At 38.6% G+C, this 22,265-nt stretch overlaps 2 protein-coding genes across 7 annotated transcripts in view; one reads left to right on the top strand and one right to left on the bottom strand.

The window, feature by feature from the left end:
- Window positions 1–22,265, bottom strand: part of LOC146565662 (neurexin-2-like) — a 143,866-nt gene that overhangs the window by 104,579 nt on the left and 17,022 nt on the right. For all 6 annotated transcript variants that reach the window (XM_085288979.1, XM_085288978.1, XM_085288976.1 and 3 more), the window contains exons 2-3: window positions 1,341–2,431; window positions 331–351 (exon numbers count right to left, since the gene is read on the bottom strand). In XM_085288979.1, the coding sequence (XP_085145105.1) occupies window positions 331–351; window positions 1,341–2,040 (721 nt within the window). In that variant the 5' untranslated portion in view covers window positions 2,041–2,431. The remainder of the gene's footprint in view (window positions 1–330; window positions 352–1,340; window positions 2,432–22,265) is intronic.
- LOC146565664 (uncharacterized) lies at window positions 13,709–21,694 on the top strand. Its single transcript, XM_085288972.1, has 11 exons — window positions 13,709–14,063; window positions 14,256–14,318; window positions 16,162–16,587; window positions 16,794–16,854; window positions 18,830–18,965; window positions 19,188–19,283; window positions 19,511–19,803; window positions 20,090–20,313; window positions 20,600–20,800; window positions 20,916–21,105; window positions 21,358–21,694. Exons 1-11 carry the CDS (start codon window positions 13,962–13,964, stop codon window positions 21,663–21,665), a joined length of 2,100 nt encoding a protein of 699 aa, XP_085145098.1. The 5' UTR covers window positions 13,709–13,961; the 3' UTR covers window positions 21,666–21,694.

Here is a 22,265-nt window from a genome sequence, read left to right as displayed (position 1 = left end):
AGTATATAAATGCAACCCCTATTGTGTGACACCCACGTACTCGGCGGACCTTTCTAGTCACCTTGAGCACAGTGATTATATATACAATGAGCATTCCGCACATTAGGCCCTTTTTCATCAGTGACCTTGTGACCAGTGATAGTATATCTCCGTTCAGCTTAATTTGTAGGATGTCAGAACTGCAGTCCAAACTGACAATAACAACCTGATAATAACCGAAACACACTCTCACCCACTGATGCTGCGGTAATAGCCTCTGCAAATAAGAGCATCACAGCAAACAAATTATGCTCATCATTATGCTCATTATATAACAATGCATTGTCTTACCTTCTACTTCTCTCTGGACAGCTGCAGGAGTGAATGAAAGACAGACATGTTTAATCTCGATATGAAGAATTAATCCACAGCCAGATTACTATCTGCATCTCATCAAACATTGATGGGTATGCCATGCCTTCCTCGAGCTTCTTCTTTATGTCACAGCATGCATGCTGGTGACACATGATTTACCCAGAGCCTTGAAAGTCGGTAATTTGTTCGCTCGGTATAATGATAGTATTGTATCACATCTGTGATGGATAATGTCCCATATGCGTGATCTCAGATATAGATGCCAGGATTCGTTTTAGCCACTAAGAACATCGCATGGACTCTTGGAAGAAGGCTGCGAAGCTTCTGAGCTAAGCAAACAGTCACGAGTAGCATTTATAAGAGGGACCCTAATGTGTTTTTGCAAAGTGGAAAAGATTTTAATCACTACCATTTTCTGATCTTTATACCTTAGGTAACGAGAAGTGTCTAAGCTCCTTTAAAACACTTCTTTTCTCCTTTTATTTTAAGCAGATTTTCCAAAATAAGAAAAGGGGCTCCATTTGGTGGCCCATTCAACGTGCCAGTGTTGAAAACATGCAAACAGCTATCACATTAGAAAGCTGTTATCCTTTGACTTGTGAAGATAACTGCTGAGAGAGCTGAGCTCACGCAGGCGAGCGGCTTCTAAGCGGTGCTGTAGTGTACTCTGGCCTGGATTGCGGTTAAGTGGGCTTTATTGATTATCCTCAGGAGCTCAGTGAAGGTATGCACTGTATATCTGGAAGGTATGTGAAAATATGTGAACTATTTATACTTTAGACATCGCTGAACAGCTCATAGTTCTAATTGCTGACTTTGTAACTTTCATGCTTGTGGTGTTGTCACACTGTATTTTGACTTTTATCATTTACCCTTATAACTGTGTCTGCCTTAGTCAGACAATCCCTTTTTTAATCCAAAAGAAGCACAATTTAAATAAAATCTTACTGCCTTTAAGTCATGGAAACACATGGTATTTTTCTCACCTTCTTGGCAGTACCTTCCCCTGTAGCCAGTACTGATACAGTCGCAGAAAACCTCTCCCTGGTCGATGGAGCACAGGCCTTTGTTGCTGCATGGAGAATGTGTGTCACATATATACTCCAGATCATTATGGACAGCTTGACCATCCATCAGTATTGGTAGCGCTTCTCCTAGTTTCAAATTGGCAATAAAGCCCTGGAAGGGTGCCTCATATTTGACAGTGCTGGAAGTCAGGGCTGAGAGGCGCACGTCAGGTGAGATTCCCCCTACGTAGAGGTCGCTATCCACTGCCATCTCTTTTCTCTTGGACTTCACCTCAGTCGCTTTCTCCTCGTTGTCCACCACCAGCTTGGTCTCTCTGTAATTACGAGTGAGAAGGACTCTGTGCCAGCGCTGGTCGTTGATGTGGGTCTCCGTGTGCAGGGAGGCGGGTTCTGCGCAATGAATGGTAAACCGCAACTGAAGCCTCCCGTCCGCAATGAGAAGCTCCAGGAAGTCACAGTTTCCCCCGTCATCGAGATAGAGCACCAGGGCTTTGCTGATGTTGGTTTTGAGAATAAAGCTCAGCTCACCTGTTGTCTTAGCATCCCACTGGCCATAACGTGTCCACTGACCAGGAACCCCCTCATATTCCAAAGCTATTCCTGTTAGCACCAATCCAGCTAACAACAACCAGGAAGCTGCTCCTTTACTGCTGCACATGATGCTGACTATCTATTATCTAGTGTAGGCCTCTAGTTCCAATGAATCCAACAGACAGCTGTGAGGAAAAGCTATCTATATATCTAGAATTGTTTTATAACCCTACAGTTTGCAGAAATAAGAGTTTCTTTAGCCTTGACTGTCTATCCTGATTCTTTTTGCCATCTCTCCTTGGGTGACTCGTGACAGAGTGAACAGCCGAGGCACATTACAGAACACTTTGCATCTACTTTGGATTGGCTGAGAAAGAGAACAAACAGCACTGCGTGATTCCTCGTCTTCGCCATCCAGTGTCTTGGCCTCCATCCAGCACTGTTCCTGTCAGTTCTTCATGGGTTAGCTAGGCACGCGGCCTAGGTACAGCCTCCATTCTCCTCAGCATCCCAACATCCTAAGACATGAAAGAAGAGCGTGCAATGAATAATTGGAAATACTGCACAGCACAGTCATTATGAATCACGTGGCAAATCAATTACCAAAGATAATGAAGCATCAAGAAGGGGAACATGGAGATGAAAGCAAGAGAGAATTGTCAGTGTTACGAAGAACTGAAATGCCTGCCTTTAGCTCTGGTTCACATGATCACAGGTCACTTTCACCATCTACAGCCTAGAGATTCCAGCAAAAGGCCCTCAACACATGGCTTTAGCATATAGCCCTAATCCTGGCACCCCACCTTATTCAATTCAATTCAATTCAATTTTATTTATATAGCGCCAAATCACAACAAAAGTCGCCTCCTTAGCTTTTGGGCAGAAAGGGAAACTGAGGGTCTCACTAGTTTTCTGAGACCTGTGTTGATTTCCAATAAGCTGGTGGGAAAAAAACAACTTATAAGCCCCCCCCCCGCACAGATGTTCCAGCACAATCCATGGCCTCGGTAACTTCAGTGATGTTGAGCCCCTAAAGCCTTCTGCAGTCCCTAGACTCAAGCTAAGACGTTACAGCTAAAAAATACATGCAGGCTAGAGGCTGGAGAGTGCTGAAAAGGACAGGGTCTATGTTCGAAACAAACAAGCAAACAGCAAAATTCAATACTTTGTGATAACAAAAGAGGGTGTGCCTCTCAGGGCTAGGGACACAAACAAAGTTATGTACCAGTCGTCAGCTGTACTCGGAGCCTGCAATGACTCACTAAGACCGTTCAGTTTGGTGTCAAGCAGGATAAAATTATTTCTTAGGAAATTAGACATATTCCAAGTGGCAAAAAATGTATTTAAACAACGAGGGTAGTGTTTATTTATATTTTCATTACCCTGCAGAGAACAAAGCCAATAATAATGAATACAGACAAGTACAGCTTCAGCCTGTTGCAGCTTGTTTCTTTGTGCCAAAGAACTCCACGGCTACACAAAATCTATTAAAAACACATAAAAGCGCAATAGCACTATGTGATTCAATTAAGTGATCAAAACCACAATCAGCAGCTACAATCAATTACAACCAGTTTGAGTAAAAGCGTTGAGCGACAGTAGATCTGAAGGATGCTTATACTGCACGTCACATAGCGCGCGTCTGATGAAACTCACTATATGTTTGATTTTGAAAAGGAGGGTGTTGAGTGAATGTTGAGATGTCTGCGCTTAAAATTCAAAAAATGTCCCAAAGTCACCCCATCTCAAGAAGAGGAAAAAAAACACAAAGAAATGGAGGTACTGTACTGATCCAGTCAGATCTAATGAGTCAGTCTCCAATAAAAACAGCCTGCTGTCAATAATTTCCACAGTTACAGCTCCCGGGCTTTACAATAAAACATAAAATAGCTAATTTGTCTGAAAGAGGAAATAATCTTTGTTGTGTCAAACTGAGTTTTTTCTCATTTAAGGATGTTTCTCCACCAGGAGTAGAAGCATTTCACGCAAGTTTGGCCCAATTTCATCTCTGTCACAGAGAGAAATATAATGTGTGTTTGAGTCTGCTGGGAATTACAGCCTTTACTGGGTATCCTGCAGATGAGGGACTGCTACAGTTAGCTATATCTGCTAAAGGTAGATGTTGCAAGAAAGAGTGCATTACAGCAAATAAATCAAAGTTTTTCCCTAAAGCATGAGAAGGCTTCAGGCTGGAAGAATATCCTTCTGATAGACGGGTTTATCATGGGAATAGGAAGGTCATAAAAACTGACACCCTCCTCACAAGATGAATTGCAATTTGCCAGGGTCAGGTATGGCGTGTCAGATGCTTCACAGGCTGTATATATGCGGTCAACACTAGCTTGCTTTGATGTTTTAAAAAAACATATTAGTATTTTGAGACACAAAGTAACAAGAAGGTATGTGCTACTAAAAGACATCGTGCACATAAGTGTTGTGCTGCAAGTCCTGTATACTCATTACGAGCCATTTTCACTCTAAGATATCACTACAATGTGTGGGCAGGTAGTATAAATAAATCTTGAGCAGGAGAAATTTCATATTATAGCGTATGACAAGTGCACAGTTTGACTGGCTGAATTTAAGCATGAGTTCTCAAAGTTAAAAGAGGATGAGCTGACATTTGAATATAAACCTAACTTCAAACAGTTAATGACATCTATATGAAACATCATTTCTCAAATAATCACACTTTTAAGTGCACTGGTTATGCCAAATGCATCCTTCTGTACGCGTATCTGAGCTGTGTGTCCCGTTAACCCACACCCTTTGCTCTCAACAATCTTACCAACACTCAACATTTCTGAAGCAGCATTAAGCCAACAGAGACAGGGTGGATGAAACATGCAAATCCTTATTTCCTGGAGGGACTAGTCAAGAAATGTAATTTTGTTGCACTTGTTGGAAAAAATATTTAAGCTGATTCAGCACAAATCTTGGGTATAAGTAAGTCTTGTCATGGATACTGTTAATTTCAAACTCCTACTAACATGAAAATAAAAAAAGAAGCATCACAGTGCTTTAAAAAACTCAATTCAGCCCAAACGCTGTGATAAATGGACTTACATAGCGCTTTAACATACTATCTGAGCAGTCAGAACACTTTAACCATTATACACAAGTTGATGGTTTAGGGGCGACTCATTGTGCCCACGAATACTTTAACATGTAGAGTAGAAGATCCAGGAATTGAACCAGAAACCTTCTGATTAGTAAACGACCTGTTCTACTTCCTCTAATTTTCTTTCTGTGAAGATTTTGATCTTACTGAATGATATCACCGATTTATTGCTGACTTTAAAAAACAAAACACAATAACAGTTCAATGAATTACATGCTTCAGAACACAAATTAGAGTCCTCAATGCATGTGTGTGTGTGTGTGTGTGTGTGTGTGTGTGTGTGTGTGTGTGTGTGTGTGTGTGTGTGTGTGTTTGGACCTAGGTCAGCTACTCCCTGTTCAAATAGGCCTCACTATTGATCACAAAATAACGACGTCTCAATGTCTAAGCAAGGTGCTTACAGTTAAGCTTGTAAATTTTAATGGCTTTCCTCACTGGGTAACATGCACTTTCTTCATTAAAAGCAACAGGCCAATTACCCATCAGGGTCAGAATCTGGTCTGGGAGCCACTCGGGGTGCTCAATTAATCTCGTTTAGTGGTGCCCCGAGCCAATTTGATGGCAAAACCAGATACATTATACACTTCTCTCTTCCACCACTGGAAGAAGACTGGTACATGGAATCTACCAAGGTCTGTCTGCACTGTCACTGGTTCACGTGGCAGAAAACAATAGCCTTTCTTTTCATCTGCCCTAAATTTTTGAGCTCTTGTTGTTCTTTTTTCTGACAACTAAAATTATTTTGCTGTCATACTTTTCTGTCTATAAAAAAAAATTGAATAAGTAGTGATACCATAAAAGTAGGACGCATACAGCATAATTCTTACATGCATACATCTAACATGATGCAGTATATTGCTATGGTGAAGTGAAACGCCACCAAACATCACTGACATTTTATTATCAATACAACGGCAAAGAGACACTGCTGTACTGTTTGCTTTTGATCATCATACATAATCGTATCAGTTAAATACACTCACTGGCCACCTTATTAAGTATACCTGTTCAGCTGCTTGTTTACACAAATCTCTAATCAGCCAGTCACATGACGTAAACCCAATGCCTTCAGGCAGATGACCTGCTGATGTTCAAACCGAGCATCGGAATGGGGAAAAATGTCATTCTAGTGACTTTGAACAGGGCATGGCTGTTGGTGCCAGATGGGCTAGTCTGAGTATTTCAGAAAGTGCTGATCTACTGGGATTTTCCCACACAACCATCTCTAGGGTTTACAGAGAAAGGTCCAGAAAAGAGCATTTTTGAAGCATGAGAAAATGCGTTTTGGATGCCAGAGGTCACACAGCAAACTGCTTGGAGGGTATAGAAAGGCAACAGTAACTCAGATCCACTCGTTACAACCAATCTATGCAGAAGAACACATTGAACCATGAAGCAGATGGGCACATTGTGGGCCCCTTTGTACCACCTGAGTCTGAATACCACAGCCAACCCGAGTACTGTTGCTGTCCGTCCCTTTATGACAACAGTGTAGCCATCTTTTCATGTCTACTTCCAGCAGGATAATACACCATGTCACAAAGCTCAAAACATGGATGTGCAGCTGATAAATCTGCAACCACAGTGTGATGCTATTATGTCAATGTGGACCAAAATCTCTGAGGAATGTTTCCGGCACCTTGTTGAATCTGTGGTATGAGGAATTAAAGCAGTTCGGAAGGGAAAATAGTGTCACACCTAGAACGAGCAAGGTGTACCTAAACTAGTCGGTGAGTGTACATGAAACTACTAGTACACAATTTTTTTTATCCTTACATATATCATCTTCAAGAATTCTGGTTTGTTTTCTCAAGTTTCACACCTACAGTTGTATAGTCCATTTAAATGGAAATCTGGTTAATTTCCCCCCTTGGTGTGGTTTGTTTGTGGTTTGTTTGAACACAGTCTTTGCACTCGGACCAAAACAACCACACCAAGACCCTTTGGAGGAGGTGGTGTTGGTACGGTTCCAAACAAACTCCAGAGCAGTCCATTTATGGTTTGAATGTGATTTGATTCACATCTGAACGAACTACCAGGCACACGTTACAAGTCTGAGCTAAAAACATCCCGTAGCCACGTACGCTTCTATTCTAATTGTGGGAAAGTACTATAGATGTGGAAAGGCCCAGCAACTAGCCGTGAAATTAACGTAAATTCTGTTTTCCAATAATCCAGAATGCAGCACCTTCTTCATCTATTTACTTTTGTTGCTCCCGCCCTTTGGAGTTCACAAACCAAACCACAGGAAAAAGCTACAAATTTACAAACTCGTCAACTAATTCCGACCAGAGAAAACCAACAATAGGTGTAAAAGTGACCTAAAATAATACTCACTTTATAAACTACCACAGATATACAATCACAGAACTATTTACTTTGCATCAGACATTCCAGGTAGACTGAAGGTTATATGACAATCTCTATGACTAAAGCCTTGGTCATAAAGTTTTTGTTTGTGAATTAAATAAAAAAATGAACTAAAGTTCAACCTTAATGAATATTCAGTGTGTTGATAGCTTTTCCAAATCACCACACACAAATTTGGGGAGAAAAGCCAACTGCTGTAGACAGTGGAGATGGGGAATAAAGCTGCTCATTTTCAGACAATCTCTCCCGAGTAAAACACAGCTTGAGATAGAAGTTCATACCCCGACCTCTTTCTCCAGTAAGAGGCGCACAGCTGGTCAATCATTGTGGGAAGTGGGTGGACGAGACACATTACAAATGCACCATGTTTTACTCCAGCCTACACAGCTGGTGCTAATGAACGTACTTAAAAGTAAACATTGTTCAAAAATCTTATGGATAAAATGTAAATTATTACAACACAGCCCACAAATTAATAGTTATTTTTTAACATCTGCTGGTTTTTCTTCTTTTCTTGCAACACATAGTTCAGACATACACTGCAGAAATGCATCAAGGACACAAATATGCAACAAACATGACAAATACAGCACACCAGCTTATGTCAGGAGGTTTGAATGCATGTATGTGTGCGTGTGTGTACGTAGACATCTTTGTGAGGACAGAAAATTGGCATGCCACTATACTTGTAGGGACCACCAGTGACTTATGGGGACAAAATGCCCATCCCCTCGAGTTTGAAGGCATTTTTGAGGCTCAAAATGTGGTTTTAGCGTCAGGGTTACAATTAGGTTATGGTTAGATTTAGGCTGAGGGTTAGGGTTAGGCATTCATTCTTGACGGTTAGGATTAGGGTAAGCATGATGTCAATTAGATGTCTTCACTAAGATATGAAAAGAATGTGTGTGCGTGCGTGCTTAGGACAGACAAATTGTGAGTGGGTGAGTGGCAATAAAATTTAAAAAAAGCACCAATTCAAAATATAAAAAAGGCATGACAGGAAGAGACAGTAGGTGTGGGTATAAATGTGGCGTGGCGTTTGACAATTCAATTGCGGCAACAAGGAAAAACAACACTATTATCTATAGCCGATAATAATATTAATAAATGTTATATTCCATCGTGCTGAGTGAAGGTTTTTTTTTAAGTCGTGAGAAATAAAATGATAATAAATAATAAAATAGCCTGAGTGCTGCCGAATAAAAGAAAATAAATAAAGGAGAAAAGACAGTGCAGGGACGTGTTGCACACTGAAAACGCAATGTTGGCCCACAGAGCTGCTAAAGCAGAAAAAGGAGGAAGCGAGGCGACCACGAAGCATCCGAATAAATATAAACATAACAGGTAACAGGTAGAAATGTGAGAGATGTGGCGATGACTCAAGAGTTGATGCAGAGTACAGAAAAAATAATACCAAAGTGGCCTGTGAAAATAAGAGTATTACATTTCCATTCAGCAGACAGAAAATTTGTTTAGTTGGGAGAAAGAAGAAAAAAGAAGCAAAGAAAAAAAAATGGAAAGAAAGGAGGGATCCAGTATCAATCTCATGTAATTGGCTCAGTAATTGTTACAATAGACATTTGTATACATTATAAGGATGATATTCAACACTTTTGTTTTGTGGTCTAGCCTTATGATCCCTATGGTGAGAATAAAGATGAGTTACCAAATGACTTATGTGGAATGTCACTGCTGCTGGTATCCTAGTCTATAATCACAAGCCACTGGCACTGATCATTAAAAAATGAGAGTAATGGGGTTGCCACATAAAACCTCCAATCCAACTTCCTCTTCCTAACAGATTAGATACTGTATTCTCTTAAATGGAACATTTGGGATCACATCAGGGTCACAACCAGCACTGCACTGCTAAAGAAATTCAGCATGAATGACTTGCTGGTAGTAAAAGTCAACCTGATACCCTGGGGAAGGACAGAGAAGTGGTCAGAGAGGCTACAGGTTCAGCAATTACTGCCTGAACGTGAACAGATTTCACACACACACACACACACACACACACACACACACACACACACACACACACACAGGCTTGCTAGGGATAGGACTGAACTGTTTTTCTTGACTCCACAGCTGACACCAAACAGGAGGGATCATAGTGATACTCAGTATTATGGCAGCGAACACAGCGGTGAGCTTAAAGCAATTTTTTTGAATCTGGATAAACCGAATAAGCAGGTGAAAGAGCAAAACAGGAGTTCGACTGCGAAGTTACCAAAAGGAAAATGCTTAAGAATAACCTGCAAGAGATTGCAAAAAAGTGAGCCTGATATTCTGTTGCATGGTATGTTTCATTTAATCATACATGGAGTCTGTGTTTGCTTGTCACTGAGGCATTTAGACGGAGCTCAAGGTCTTCTTGTCTTCAAGTATGCCTCTGTTGCAGTGATTGGTTTCTTTTTCACGCTTCAGTGAACTGCAAATGTTTCTGAAATTATTCCTCTTATCTAGAATTTATCCGAGCAGGTTCTTGGGTTACAATGACAATGAGTCCTGCATTTGCACCTAATGTACCACATGGTTATTTTTCTCCAGCTGTTTAGCTCTCTCTTTTCATCCATCATTTTTTTCTATTAGACGACCAGTGGAGGTTGAATATTCAGCCATTCTCCAAATGGAGCCTGCTAGACTATGAAAACAATTCCAATAGGCCTATAGAAGCAAATGTAAGGAAAACTGCACTCAATATGCATGCCCAATCTACTTGTGGCATGGGTCTGTGCACCTAGTGAAAGCACTCTGGCAAATATTGACTTCCTACTACACCTCTGTAATCCTCTGAGTGATGCTGGAAGCAAAATTAGGCATAAATTCGGATATTAATTACCAAAGTGAATTGCAAATATCTCATTAAGTATTTATGTTGATGTAAGATTCCATTCTAGAAATAGTCTCTATTAGGGTGATGGGGGTTATTTGGAGTTACTCTGAAGTACTGTGCAAAAGTCTTGAGCCACCCCTCATTTCTTTATATTGTGCCTGGAAAAGGACAGCTATCTCTTTAAACGAAATAAATAGAAATATAACAGAAAAGGCAAAAACAAAGTTTCTACAATGCTAGTAAGGTTGACCGCCTTTATAAGGCAAGTTCCCTCATTTATTAGTCTTCAGGAATAATTCTCCGGGCTTCTTGAAAGATATTCAAAGCTCTTGTTTGGATGTAGCCTGCCTTTTTGTTCTGTTCTCTGTCGAGATGATCTGCTTCAATAACGCTGAGTTCTGGGCTCTGGCGAGGCCATGCCATGCCTGATAGTGTTCCACTATGGGTTGTTTTTTTATACCCAGGTATGATTTCACTGCACACTGCCAATGTTATGCTAAAAAATAAAGCTGTTGCCAGTCAGCTTTCCAGATGGTAATGCATTATGGATCATAATCTGATAATACTTTTATATGCTCATAATTCCATCAATTTTGACAAAAATTCCAGCACCAGTGGCTGAAAATGTAGCCATCATCTATGACAGAGCCCCCGCACTGTTACAGGCTATAAATACACATTGTTGAACATTCTCTCCTGATGACAATTTGAACTAAAACATTCAAATTTGGATTCATCACCAAATAAAACCTGTTCAGGTTTGGCATACTCCAGTCTTTTCTCCCTGTTTCCCTTCCTTAAGAATGGCTTCTTGACAGCCACCCTTCCACTGAGACCATTTCTGATGAGGCTTTAGGGAACAGCAGATGGATCAACTGAAGGGCCAGATGCATCTTTAAGGTCTTTGCTGGATATTTTCCCTATTTCTTAAGGACATGACTTTTAGATATTGCACCATTGCAGACGGTTTTTGAGGCCTTTCACTTCATCTTTTATCCTCCAACTGTCCATTTTTCCATTTTTCTTGCATTTGTTAAAAACACACTGCACTCAATGATGAGATATGCCAGGTTTTGGCTAACAGCTCTTTGGGAATCACCTTGTTGGTGCAAAAATACTGTTTCATGCTTGTCAAACTGTGTTATCGTTCCATACAACTACGTTTCTATACAACTAAAGAAAAAGGAACAAATGATGTGTGTTTGTGACAGGCTGCTAGAAACAAATTGTAAAGATACAATTTAAAGTTGGTTCTTCGGGTGTCTGTTATGTGTGGACACAACACTGATTCATCACATTGAGTAAGCTGTCTGTTTTTTGCTTGAATGATAAAAAATTGTGAAAATAAAAGTGGTCAGGTACAAGAACTGGGATGAAAATGAATAAAGTTAAAAAAGCAGCAAACACCCAAAGAAAAGCACTGATATTTAGAACTACTGCTCAAGACCACTTTAAAACATTGCAAAAAAAAAAAGTATTTCTCATTGCTATTAAATTATGAATAAATGAGTAATGAAACAAGACTTTTGCACAGTGCTGTACCTTCTTTGTTACAGCACAGTCAAACCTGCTGATATTTACAGTAAGTGCAAAGGAAGATTTATCCCAGCTTTTTCAAAGAATGCTCTAATCTAAGAAAGCATATTGAAATTTGTGGCATGCACCAGACTGTGGAGGCAAATGCTAAACGATATAAGATTATTTAATGCTGCTAAAAACCCTTCCACATAATTCTGTCTGTTCTGTGCCTATTAAGTTCATGGTCTTAAGTTTGGCTGTCATGCACAGCAGCATTTCTTCTGAGTGAAGAAACTACACGAAAACCTGAGCAGTGAGCGCAGAATTACTCTAAATTACAGACGGAAACAATGACACCAGTAATGATACACACTTTTAATTAACCAATTTTGAAGTAAAATCTAATCTGGCCTGGTGTGAAACAAAGACGAGTTTGACCTACATACACTAGGAATTTTTCTTTGATCTAGTTTGGATTGAAGATTGAAGCTCTCCTTTTAAAATACATTGTCATTAATTGCGTTTTGGTTTTTTTTCCTTTTTTTGCTTGTTGCCATTTTAGCATAGGTTTTCATAAATGGAAGAGCTGTAGACAAAAAAAATTGTTTTGCTTTGTTTGTTGTCTCATAATGAATCATTAATGTATCTGTCTAGTTGCATGTTTTAGTAATTACAGAGTGTAACAGCGAATTGATTCCTTCAAATAACCGTGAGACACAGATGGATGCCTCTTTTCAGACGTTTGTTCCTCTATGGGGAGACAAAAAAAAAAGGAGTGCTGGTATTTATCAGGAATAGTCTGTAGTTGAGTAACTCAGACATCAAGGGACCGTCTTGTTCCGCACACTGAGATAGTACTGCTGCATACAGCAGCAGACAAAGAGAGTGAGCAGCCATGTTTTTTTAAAGCTCAACAAAAAGTCCACAGCGTGTCAGCACTTTTGCTTCCAAAATAAAAATGGACAATTTTCTAACAGACTTGAAAAAAATCTGAGCTTGCGGGGTTTTTAAATATATCTAAAAAAAAACTATTTCCATCCATCTTTCAAGGCAAAAATATGATCTTTATCTTATGAATATACATTTTAAGGAATAAAAAAAGATACTACTACACAGTCAAATCTCTCCTAAGCCAGTGGTTCTCTCGCAGTAGATAAAATTCAGCACAGAGACAGACGGTAGACACGCAAATAAACAGACACGACTGCTTTTAAAAGCACAAGCACAAAGATAACATCAGGGTGAGGCTGTTTGATGCCATAAATGTGATCTGAATCATCAACTATCTCATTAGCAGGTCACACTTTGTGTGCCTCAAAGGATGTGCTCAACATGACTTCCCTTCATACTGCACTCTTCTTCACCTTCTTGCTTCTCCTACACCACCATATGCAGCCCTTATATCAAGTCACATGACTAACAGTAGTTTGATATGGGGCGCCGTTTGTAAACTGAAACATGCCGAAATTAACAGCAACATTTTTCCACATTTAGCTCTAAATCTTACAAAAACATGTTTTTTCGAGTCATTTTTTACAACATTTAGTAAAATATTTGTAACTTTTCATATTTAAAACAGGATTTTAAATGTTAAATCTAAATGCTAAATGTTAAATCTAAATGTTAAATGTTAAATCTAAATGCTAAATGTTAAATCTAAATGTTAAATGTTAAATCTAAATGCTAAATGTTAAATGTAAATATTATATTTAAATGTAAATGTTAAATGTTAAATGTAAATATTATATTTAAATGTAAATGTTAAATGTTAAATGTAAATATTATATATAAATCTAAATGTTAAATGTTAAATCTAAATGTTATATATAAATTTAAATGTTAAATGTTAAATCTAAATGTTATATATAAATCTAAATGTTAAATGTTAAATCTAAATATTATATATAAATCTAAATGTTAAATGTTAAATCTAAATGTTATATATAAATCTAAATGTTAAATGTTAAATCTAAATGTTATATATAAATCTAAATGTTAAATGTTAAATCTAAATGTTACGGGAAACTAAATATTTAGCTAATATGCAAATTTATTGTACGGGTCAACGGAAATACCAAAATAAAAGCTTCAAGAAAACCTCCCGCGCTAAAGTGTGCCGGTCGCGGTCAGGCTCTGTGTTTGCGCTCCTCTTACGGTCACTTTTGACTGCCATGAGCTGCTTCGACTATTCCCTACCAGCATGTCCAGCGATTTAGCTGAAAACATTGGAAGAGCCGTTTTGTCGGCCATCCAACGATTCAGCGGTAATGCACCCTCGACCTCACAAACGCCGCAGCACTTGGTAAGTTTATTGTATAGCATTTTGGACGGGTTGATAGCAGTGTTAGCAAAACTAGCAAAGCTAAATTACTTAGCTAGTCCTCAATTATTTCATTTGGTAGGCAGCAGACAGAGATCGAACATCATACAACTCTATTTATTTATTTATTTGGTAGGTAGGTAACAGTCGTTCTTGATGTAAATGTTTCCTTAGGAATCCAGCAATGCACCTGGACCAAGTAGACCTGCCGTCTCCACTGGGATACCATACTGCTCGGTAGGCCTTCTTACACATATCATTTAATTCATTTATCATGAAATTTCCCCTTGTGGGACTAATAAAGGTATGTTATCTTATCTTAGCTGACTGGTTTTGATATACAGTCAGGTTCATAAGTAGTTGGATACAGACACATTTTCTAATGTTGCTTCTGTACATTACCAGAATGAATTAAAAATGAAACTACTCCAATGCAGTTGAAGTGCAGACTTTAAGTTTTAATTCAGTGGGTTGGACTAAATGAATGCATAAAAATGTGAGAGGGAAAAATTAATTTGTAAACACAATCCTATCATTTCAGAGGCTCTAAAGTAATTAGACAAATTAAATAACTGAAAATAAAATGATAATTTCTATTACTTTATTCAAAACCCTTTGTTGGCAATGACAGCCTGAAGTCTTGAAGTCATGGACACCACCAGATGCTGGCATTCCTCCTTACTAAGGCTCTGCCAGGCCTTTACTGCATTGGCTTTCAGTTGCTGTTTGTTTGTGGGCCTTTCTGTCCTAAATTTAGTCTTCAACAACTGAAATGTATGCTCAATTGGGTTAAAATCCAGTGACTGACTTGGCCATTCAAGAATATTCTATTTCTTTACTTTATTAAAGTCATGGGGTGCTTGGACTGTATGTTTTGGGTCATCTTCCATCTTTATTATTAAATGCTGCCCAATCAATGTGACTACTTTTAGCTGGACTTAAGCAGACAAGTATGTATCTGAACACATTCAGCTGCTTCAGTCCCGTGTCACATATTCAGTAAACACTACCAGTGCCACTGGCAGCCATGCACGCCCAAACCATCACACTGCCTCTGCCATGTTTTACAGATGATGTGGTATGCTTTGGATCATGAGTCGTTCCACCCTTCTCCATACTTTTTTCTTGCCATCATTCTGGTAGAGGTTGATCTTGGTTTTATCTGTCCAAAGAATGTTTTTCCAAAATTTAGCTGGCTTTTACTAGATGTTTTTTTTTTTTTTTTTTTTTTGTTAAGTCCATTCTAGCCTTTCTATTCTTGAGGCTTATGAGTGGCTTGCACCTTGCAGTGAACCCTCTGTATTAGGGCTGTTCGATATAACGATATGAAAACATCTATCATTTCATATTATACGCTATCATTTGTTCTGTGGTGTCGCAAAATAAATTTTACGTCAATATTTTTCATCGTTTTGATGGTCACTGTAGTGGCTGTATTAATTTCTTAATTTTCTTTTTTCTGTTATGTTCTCTTTGACCGCATGTTGTCTGTTCACAGTAAAATTTTCAAAATGCAAACACTACGTCTCAAATCAATTCCAGGCCTTTTATCTGCTTAATTGGTAATGACATCATCATTTTAATATGGATACCCTAAATTAAAGCTTAGTCTGCACATCATGTCCATGATATAATTTTGATTGGAATATGTTTCAGTAAACGGGCAACAAAATAAAACTTGTTAGGGTCCAAATACACACTGACCTAATTGCAGGCCTTTGCTACTCTAATTGAGTGCTCAAAGCACTTTATACAACAGATCTCATTTACCCATTCACATGCACAGATTAATACAAGCACTTTTTCTGTCCAACATTCGCACACAGTCATAGTCGGATAAACTCATTGGGAGCTCTAGATTAGAGCACCTGGGAACTGAATCACCAACGTGACCAACAATCACCAAATGCTAATCTACAAGATACAAAAGGTTCAGTTTTCTGTGTAATGGGTAGACAATAGTAAGATGGTCTGAGTCTACAGTTTGTTTGTTTGTTTTTAATGAACAGATAACAGAAACCTTACGGATGTATTGTAATGCATAGGTGTCTATCTGTATCTGTGTTTGAATTCATTTCAGGTTCCTCTTCCATCAGTTCCTCAAGCTCATGCTACGCGCTCACATTTTGTGAGAAAAAACAAGACCTGCAAACACTATACAAAAGATGTTGTGTGCTTGCCCTTGTCTTCAACATCAACGTTTCTCATACCGAGAGGAGATTCACGAGCAAAACTAGCACAAGATGGCCTTATTGGTAAGATCTCCTTTACATCTGACTGGTCTGAAGCACAACTTAGAGAAGAAATAGCAGCAATCTTCAGAAGAACATTTGCACTGTCAACTGGCCAGACATTCCCTTTTGAGTATTTGAGTACAATTAGAGGATGTAAACGACTAATGAAACCAAATGTTTCTAGCAGTTTTCTTTGGGGTGGCCAAGAAGTTGGCTCGATTTGTTCCACCACCTGCCTCTATATAATGGCAGGGATACAAAAACCTGCACAGGTAAACATTTTATATTGCAGTGCAGAAATATTTATTGTCTAAAAAGTGAGTCTGTTCCCTTAACATAATTTTATTAATTGTATTAATTAATATTGCAATTTCAGCAGGTGTAAACAGTTTTTAGTGCAGCCATGTGCCTCTGTGTTACCAGTGATTTGGTGCAACTGTATTTGATTTTATGTAGAACATGCTTTCTTTTCCCTCAGGAGGAACCAGAAGAGCTGTCTGATAGTGACTTTGAAAGTCCAGTCTGCCGGAGAAGACGAGGTATGTGATGTGAATGAAAACCTAGTGAGGTTCTAAGCTCGATGACCAGTTAGATTTTGTTACTGCAGTGTAGAGATGGACCGATCCGATATTACGTATCGGTATCGGTCCGATACTGACCTAAATTACTGGATCGGATATCGGAGAAAAATAAAAAATGTAATCCGATCCATTAAATATCACGAAAGCACCTCACAAAACTTGCAACACGCCGTAACTCACCTCAGAACGTTAGCATGTCGGAGCAGTATGCATCACGTGATAGAGCAGCTGTGGCATGCGGGACCTGTCGGTGGTCTGGATAGCATTTGGAGCTTCGCTAGCAACCTGGCATTTCATCTCCGACAAAGTTATCCCCGAGAGAAGTAAAGCAAGTGTGTAAGTCCATCTCTGAATGTTTGTAAAGCATTCCCACGTTAAGCTTAACAAGCGACTGCCTCTCGCTCTCCGGCTGCTACTTCAATCGTGAAACTGCTTAAATGATCAGCTGATCGGCTTTTCTGTCGCGAGTCCGTCTCTCTTGTTTGTTTTTGGCCCACTTTGCACCAGAAAGAGGAAACCAGCGGCTGAACAACAGCAGCACGTTTAAGCTTGATAAGCTGTTGTTAGAATTTATTTAATATTACTTTCTACACCAGGATCTTTTTCTACGCAGCTGACGCTGGTAACTGTGCAGGGGCAGATCTAGCAAAGTTTAGCCAGGGGGGCCGATAGGGCATGAACAGGGAAAAGGGGGCACAAAGACATACTTTTCTTTCTTATTCTCATTTAAAATGTCTAGCTTTTAATAAATAATTATCTGACACACAAAGTTTTAATTTGATGTAAAATGAATAGAAGTCAATTACTGTATATAGTGACTATTAAGTCTAATATATATACCCTAGTAAGCTATAGTACTTTTTCCTTTGGGAAGGTACCATCTGTGCAGTCTGCAATTTTGTTGAAGAAAGATGTTGAATCTATTTAATATTTCTTGAAAAATAATTGATTTCTGTGCATTTTTTTTCACACTGCATCAAATTAAGGTTGATTACGTCGATTAAACATCATGAGGTGGAGCGTGAGGGGTGGTTCCTTATTTTTTATTTATTTATGTTTGTTGTTGCTGGGAGTCGGAACCCTATTAGTTAGGTTGCTTAATATTTACGCTAAGTACTCTTTAAAATACCAGAATAGGGAGGATGGTGTAGGTTTAAGTTTATTAGATTGATCAGTATTGCTGAACTATGAAATATTTTTTTTGTATACAGGTATAACAGAATAGCTTTAGTGTAGTTGTTGTTTTAAACTTGAGTATGAACTTGCAGACTTGCAAAATGCAGCAAGATATTTTAAAAAACAGTTTTGTTGATTAAAAAAACACTATATCGGATTCATATCGGTATCGGCAGATATCCAAATTTATGATATCGGTATCGGTATCGGACATAAAAAAGTGGTATCGTGCCATCTCTACTGCAGTGCGTAATAATTCCTGGGGGGTTTGTTTGATGAGAGCATCGTTAATTTGTCCGATTGGGGCGATCGTGGCTCAAGAGTTGGGAGTTTGCCTTGTAATCGGAAGGTTGCCGGTTCGAGCCCCGGCTCGGACAGTCTCGGTCGTTGTGTCCTTGGGCAAGACACTTCACCTACCGCCTACTGGTGTTGGCCAGAAGGGCCGATGGCGCGATATGGCAGCCTCGCCTCTGTCAGTCTGCCCCAGGGCAGCTGTGGCTACAACTGTAGCTTGCCTTCACCAGTGTGTGAATGGGTGGATGACTGGGTGTGTAAAGCGCTTTGGGGTCCTTAGGGGGGACTAGTAAAAGTGCTATATAAATACAGGCCATTTACCATTTTAATGTTTACGAATTATCACAGGTGATTACAGCCAAGGAGGAATATGTGCCCAACTTTCACTTAAACTAATATAAGGATATATAAAGGCTGTTAACATTATGAAGCAAGTCATGCTGACCTTCTTTCCTTTGTTCAGTGCATCATGCGTTGTCTACAACACATGGTGAAAGTGAGGCCAAGCATCAGGAAACAGAGAGCTGCATTCAAGAGAGTGAAAATGAGGGACAGGCAGAGGGACAGCAGATGTTTCCATATAATGTGGCAGAATTTGTGTAAGCTGTTGTCTAGGGGTTAAAGAAATCCTTCATTTTAGATGTTGTTTAGGATATTGTTTTGATGCAAGTTTCCAATTTGCATGTTTGGGGTTTTTTTTGCTGAAAGACTGCAACTTTAGGATTTACATTTAATTTTTTTTTTTTTTTTTAATGATGTAGTGTGAGAAATTCTTCAAGGCTGACATGTTTTATGATTTCTAATATCTCTTATCTACTTAGCTCTATTTTTCTGGAGGAAGATGAAGCTCTTGAAGAGGCAATTCAGCGTAGCCTCCTAGAAGAGTCTGATAGACAGAGTGAAGTTCATATTTCAAGGTAAGATTTGAAAGTAACCTTTGATAATTGAATATTTTATTTGCATCTTTACTTGCATCATTTTTTTGCAGTTACACAATTACAAAGGTAATTGCTCATTTCTGACTAATTTAATATGGACTATCACAACATAATTATATGTTGTAACTCTGTGCACTTGAGTCAAATGTACAGCAAATTTCCATTTTTCCCCAAGATCTGTTTGTCATTGTCCCTTTTTTATATAGGTCTTTTAAGAAGCTCAGCAAAGAAGAAATTGAAGGTCTTCTTAGAGCTCATAGTGAGAAAGTCATTACACCAGGAACAAGACAACTCCATATCAGTCGAGCCAATGTGTGGTCGACTGCTTTGCGTCAGTTCAAGAGACCCAAGTTTGCAGAAAGCTGTGAGATGCTTTATGTCACATTTGCAAGCGATGAACATGATACAGAGGAAGATGCTGCTGACCTTGGGGGGCCAAGGCGGGAGTTTTTCCGTTTACTGGTGAAGGCCATCTTTCAGGACAGTGGTGCTTTTGAAGGTAATAGGATTTCGCAGTCTAACTAACTAACTTACTTACTTACTCAAGGCCTAAAGGCTTGTTGACGACACTCGTTTTTATAATGTTACAAACGCAACAACCACCTGATCTGAACATTGTTTGACAGAACATTAACAAGTTAATAAATGACTACAGATAATAAATCTGTTATGTTCTGTGTGTCTGAAACAGTAAAAAAAAAAAAGTAATACATTTTTGTCTGTCAATCTCAAGATATCAGTTTGGGGTCTGTACAGAATATACTTTTTTGTGTGTTATTTTTCAGCTACACCAAATGGATGCACACTGAAATTTAACATCCTACACTTGCAAAATGGAGTATATCGAACCATTGGCAGGATGTTGTCCACGATAATAGTGCAAGGTGGAGAAGCACCTGCCTTTCTCTCTCCACATGTAGTAGACTACATTGTGTCAGGAGACATTCTTCAAGTACACCTAACACCGGATGATATAGGTGACCCTGAGTTAAGAGAGAATCTGAAAAAGGTGAATTGCAATATTATAACAAGAATATTGTAATATTTCCTATATTCACAAGTCTTCTGGTCTTCTTTTATAATATATAATAAATACACTTTTGGTTATTAGAGGCAATTCCATGTATTATTTTTTCAATTTGTTTCCTTTTTGTTAAAAAAAAACAAATATTGGTGAAATACAGCCAAATAAACCAAAACAAAAACGTTTCGAGTCCAATTAAAATGAACCATCTGCAGTATTTGTGTACACTGGTAAAAAACAAACATTTAAAGTGTTTTTCTTAAATATTTAGGTTGTAAATGCAACAACTCAACATGATTTGGAGGAAGCAGTCAGCTGCTGCGACTCATGGCAATATCAAGTTGAAGGTCTTCCACTCACAGTCACCATGGCCAATAAAGATCTGTTTGTGAAAAATGCAGCTCTATACCTTGCAGTTCTGCAACGGCAAAGCTGTTTTGATCAACTAACTGATGGCTTGTCCTACTATGGAGTGAGAGTTATATTTTTTTCTGTATCAATTGGTCATTATTTTATAATCATTTAGAGTGAGCTACTTTTTCTATTTAAAACTGGAATTTAACCATTATTTAAACTTTTCTGTCTAGATTTTATCACTCCTGAGAGAGAACCCCAGTTTGCGTGTTCTGCTTGACCTATCGGGGGAGGACAAAGATCTGACAGCCAGTTTAATTGCTGGGGTTCTCAGGCCAAGCTATTCTGTCCTTGGGAGCAACAGAAGAGTTAGAGAGGAGCTGATGGTGGTCAAATTTCGGGAATTTCTCCAGTGTGTCGAAAGTAAGCAGAAATTCACATAATGTAGTCTGGCCATGAAACAATTCGGGACACTAAAGTAAAACTTTGTCTTTTTATGTCACATGCGCGCACACAAAACAGGAATAAAGATGTATGATAGCTTACAACTGACAAGCAAGGCAAAGACAGAACCTCTGTATTTTTTATAAAAACATTAGCCATCATTTAGTTGTTAGCTCAAGCTTAAACTATTTTAGTGTCCCCAGGTTAACGGTGGTTTTTCTTTGTTTTTAGATGAAGAGCTGAGAGACTCACTTGGAGAAAGGACTCTTACCAAGGATGAAGAGGCATTTGTGAAGGCTTTGAGGCCTGGTCACATCTTGGCTTTTGCCACCGGGAGCAGCAAGGTTCCAGCCATAGGTTTTCAACCAGCTCCTAAAATAACATTCATTCACGATGAAAGCAAACATCTCCCGATTGCACACACATGTGCAAATGAGCTTCAGCTTTTTGTGAATGAAACAACAATGGCTGATGATGATGCTTTTCATTACTGCTTCTTAGTAGCACTCATGAATGGAGCTTTATTCAGCACCATCTAAACATGTTCCAAAAAAAGTGAAATTAAAATGGTGGGTTTGTTAACTCTAATCCTGTTCATTAATTGTAGTTTCAAGTAACTTTGCTTCATACAAGATAGTTGAAATAAATTCTGACTGCATTTAATGTTGAAATGTAATAATTTTCAAAGCTTCAATAGATTTATAAAAATGCTAACTCTGTATTTTCAACAACAAATCAATGAAGTCACTGGTGTAATACAATAATTTTATTAAGCTTTTCTTTTTTAAACAAGGACACTTCAAAACAGTTTATGCACAGAGTATACTAAACATGCTTTGTAGAACAAGCCAGGATTACTTAGACATCTAACAGCAACATTTATTAAGACTATTGCAACTTTACAATGATTAAAACAATACTGTAGATAATCTTGTGAATTGATTTAAAGACTGACTGTTCAGTGTTGATAATTTTCACTGTTATACTGTATTACAGTGTGAATTTGATCTTTACTTCAATCTGAATAACTGGTTTTACCCATAAACTAAAAGTGGTTGTAGCCTTCTGAATAGCCTATGAGTCACTGTCAGTCATTAACTCTGAGTCCTTATGTGGCAGGAGGCATCACTGCTAGAGGG

Source organism: Mchenga conophoros, linkage group LG10, assembly GCF_057382185.1.
Source record: "Mchenga conophoros isolate Kocher_MC1m ecotype Shallow Benthic linkage group LG10, M_conophoros_male_GT1.1, whole genome shotgun sequence".
Classification (NCBI taxonomy): Eukaryota; Metazoa; Chordata; class Actinopteri; order Cichliformes; family Cichlidae; genus Mchenga; species Mchenga conophoros.
The sequence above is the reverse complement of the archived record's forward strand: the minus strand, read 5'-3'. Positions and strand labels throughout refer to the sequence as shown.